The sequence below is a fragment of the Tupaia chinensis genome, unplaced genomic scaffold, assembly GCF_000334495.1.
Source record: "Tupaia chinensis unplaced genomic scaffold, TupChi_1.0 Scaffold138365_1, whole genome shotgun sequence".
Lineage (NCBI taxonomy): Eukaryota > Metazoa > Chordata > Mammalia > Scandentia > Tupaiidae > Tupaia > Tupaia belangeri.
Window position 1 is genome coordinate 93,434 of NW_006198262.1, and position 3,245 is coordinate 96,678.

The 3,245-nt window shown below is 50.0% G+C and overlaps 1 protein-coding gene across 3 annotated transcripts in view; it reads right to left on the reverse strand.

Moving 5' to 3' along the window:
- Positions 1–3,049, reverse strand: part of MORN1 (MORN repeat containing 1) — an 80,634-nt gene extending 77,585 nt beyond the window's left edge. For all 3 annotated transcript variants that reach the window (XM_006161166.3, XM_006161167.3, XM_006161168.3), the window contains exons 1-2: positions 2,775–3,049; positions 1,807–1,878 (exon numbers count right to left, since the gene is read on the reverse strand). In XM_006161166.3, the coding sequence (XP_006161228.1) occupies positions 1,807–1,878; positions 2,775–2,850 (148 nt within the window). In that variant the 5' untranslated portion in view covers positions 2,851–3,049. The remainder of the gene's footprint in view (positions 1–1,806; positions 1,879–2,774) is intronic.
- Positions 3,050–3,245: the final 196 nt, after the last annotated feature.

Below are 3,245 nucleotides of genomic sequence, written 5' to 3' on the forward strand. Positions count from 1 at the left end.
CTTTCCCTCTCTCTGTCTCTCCAATAAGCCTATGTGCCCTCTAGCGAATTAGGGAGAAAAAAAAAATCTGTGTTGCAAAGCTACTAAATAAAAGTTAAAAGGTTAAAAGTAGGGACCAGCAGATGACATAATAGTTACACGCTGGACTCCCACGTGGTTTGAGTCCCAGACCCAGTGGCTTAAAATTCATGCTGGGTGCATGTGATTGCATGCCCATATCTTGAGAGGTGACTGGAGGGGAGGGGATTGCAGTGTGGCCATCCCCCTTGGGGTTTATTTCTCACTTTCTGTCTCTCTGTCTCTCTGGCTAGTGCATGTGCCCTATAGCAAAAATCTCTCTCTCAAAAAAAAAACAAAAGTTAAAAGTTTGGAAAACACAAGGGCCAGCAGGTGGTGTAGTGGTTAAGGGCACTGGACTCCCACATAGCTGACCACGGTTTGAGTCTTGGACCTGGCAACTTGCTTTTCACTTTCTCTCTCTTTCTTTTTTTTTTCTCTGTCCCTCTCTGGTCAAATTAAAATAATTAAATACAAATAAAATAATTCTTAAAAAAAAAAGAAAAAAGTTTGAAAAATGTGGACAGTCAACAGATAAAAAAAAAGAATTCATATAAGGGAACCAGCAGTTAGCATAATGGCTATGTCGCTGGACTCCCACATAGTCGACCGTGGTTCGCGTCCTGGACCCGGTGGCTTAAAACTCATACCAGGCGCGTGTGCGTGCATGCCCAAGATCCCGAGAGGAGAATGGAGAAGGGATTGCAGCGTGACCATCCGCCCTGGGGGGTGATTTCTCGCTTTCTGTCTCTATGTCTCTCTCTCTCTCTGTCTGGCAAGCGCATGCGCCCTGTAATGAAAGCCTCGCCAAAAAAAAAAAAAAAAGACCAACCCACCTGATGAAAAATGGGTAGAAGATATGAGTGGGAAGATTCTAAAAGCACATATATGCCATATATCTGAGCATTAACACTGGAGAGTCTAGGCCTCCAAACAGCCGCAGCGTTTGCCTGGTAGGGGTGAGTGTGGGAGAGTATTCCAAGTGACTCTTATACTTCTTTTCCTCTATTGTTTAGAATTTCTATAAAAGTGGGATCAGCAGATGGCATAATTGTTACTTCACTGGACTCTCAGGTAGTCAACTGTGGTTCAGGTTCTGGACCCAGTAGCTTAAAACTCACCCTGGGCACATGCGTGTGACTGCCCAAGATCCTGAGAGGAGAATGGAGGAGAAGTGATTGCGGCATGGCCACCCCCCTGGGGGTAATTACTTGCTTTCTGTCTTTCTGGCCAGCGCACATGCTCTATAGCAAAAATCTCTCTCTCAAAAAAAAAAAAAAAAAAAAAAAAAAAAAAGAATTTCTACAAAAGTAGACCATGAATAACCCACACAAAATAATAATTTCTACAAAAGTAGACCACAAATAACCCACAAAGCCAAATTTCACTCTGGAAAAGTTGAACAACTAAAATTGCAGGGAGGACTTCCAAGTTGTATCTTACTTTACTGAAGGTGCCCCAAGCCCCATGAGGAGTGTGTTGGGGGTTAGGGGGTGTTATCCAGGATCCCTTGCCGCTGACCAGACTTGCCTCTGGCTACTGGGCAGCAGCAGGATGCAGTGAGCTCAAAAGATACCGAAAATAGCTTTCGATCAGCAACCAGTGAAAGCCAGTGGAGGCTTTTATAGCCGGTACGTGAGCAATACGCCTGGTGCAGTGCCACCGGCTGCTCCGAGTTCTTGGAGTTCATCAAGCCAGCTTCATCATCTGAAAGCAGCAGCTGTGAGAAGGGATCACAGAGTTTCTTACCATGTTTCTTCCCTCCTCTCCATTCTCCTTCATATCGAAAGTAGGAGTTTGGGTACACGTAGACACCGTAACCTGAATATGGAAAAGAAGATGCACATGGGTGAGCGCCTGACACAGCAACTTGCTGATGTCCACAGGCACTCAGAGGTGGGGGGCAATCTTGGGGCACTGAGTGTGCAGCTCCCTTGGAGGACCTTTTAACTAGTGCTCTGCCTCCAAAGACTCAGTTTGGGGGTTCATGAGTTTTCCTGTTTACTATTCATCTATCCATTCATCTGCTTATGCAACATGGATGCACACCTCTTATGTGTAGGGGAGAGTGCCCCAGGGTGCAAAGAGCTCCCAGTGTGCAAAGGGCTTAGAAGAAACGAGTGCAGGTCCTTGAGAGTGGAGGCGTCAGGTGATAGCAACGGGTAGAGGACGGTAAGTTGAGCAAGCAAGGACAGCAGAAACAGCCAGGTGATGGAGGGCAGGAGGAGCGTGGGGATGGGGATCTGGAGGAGGAAGGAGCTGTATCCTGCCTTTCCTGTGCCAGGACCCTTCAGTGGCCCCCTGTCCCCTTCGGACAAAGTCCACGCTTATATCCAAGGAGGCCCAGGCCAGTGTCATTGCTTACTAGTCAGCCGCTGGTATACCATACCCCAATTCCCAACTCCAGCAGTTCCTAAAATGTGCGGGACATTCCTCACCAACTATTCTGTTTTCAAGGCACACGTGGCAGGCAGGGGTTATGGGGAAATGTGAGGAGAGGACAGCGATTCCCATAGGTTCCTGTATCTGTCTTAAATTAGGGTCAGGATTTACATTCATTTCGGTCCAGTTTCTTTAGGAACGGTTCTTATAAAGAACGCATCTGGAAATGCGCGTCCTAGCTTGCTGGCTTGGAAGGGAGATGAGAACGAATAGTGACCCAAATACCAAGCGGACCCAAGACGGCTGGCGACCCGCCCTTGTGGCCCGAGAGTTACCGTCCCGCGGCGGCCGCGTTGGCTGGTCCCAGTGCTGCCTGCGGGAGTTCCGGATCCCCTCGCTGGTCGCCGCCATCTTGCCGCTAGAGAGGTTGCCTTAGCAACCAGCAAAGTCCCCTCCCATTGGCCTTTGGTCGCTAGGGGGCGTCGTTACACTGCTCAGTCTCTGGGAGATCAGAATCTCTGGAACGGAGTTTTTGGGCCTGGAGCCTGAGGACGCGACTGCGCCTGTGCAGTGCGGCGCATTTCCGCCGCTGCCGTCCCTTCCGTCTAAGGATCACCCCACCAACGGCCTCGGCGACCGCACCGGAAGCGGAAATGGTTGGAACCTTAGGCCCCGCCCCCGCGGCCATCTTGGAGGCCTGGAGGCGGTGCCGGGAAGGACGGAGCGGAAGTGCTCTGTGTAGCTTTCCGGAGCTCGAGTGCAGCGCCGGCGGCCGTCCCTTGCACGCCGTCCTCCTAAACACAGGC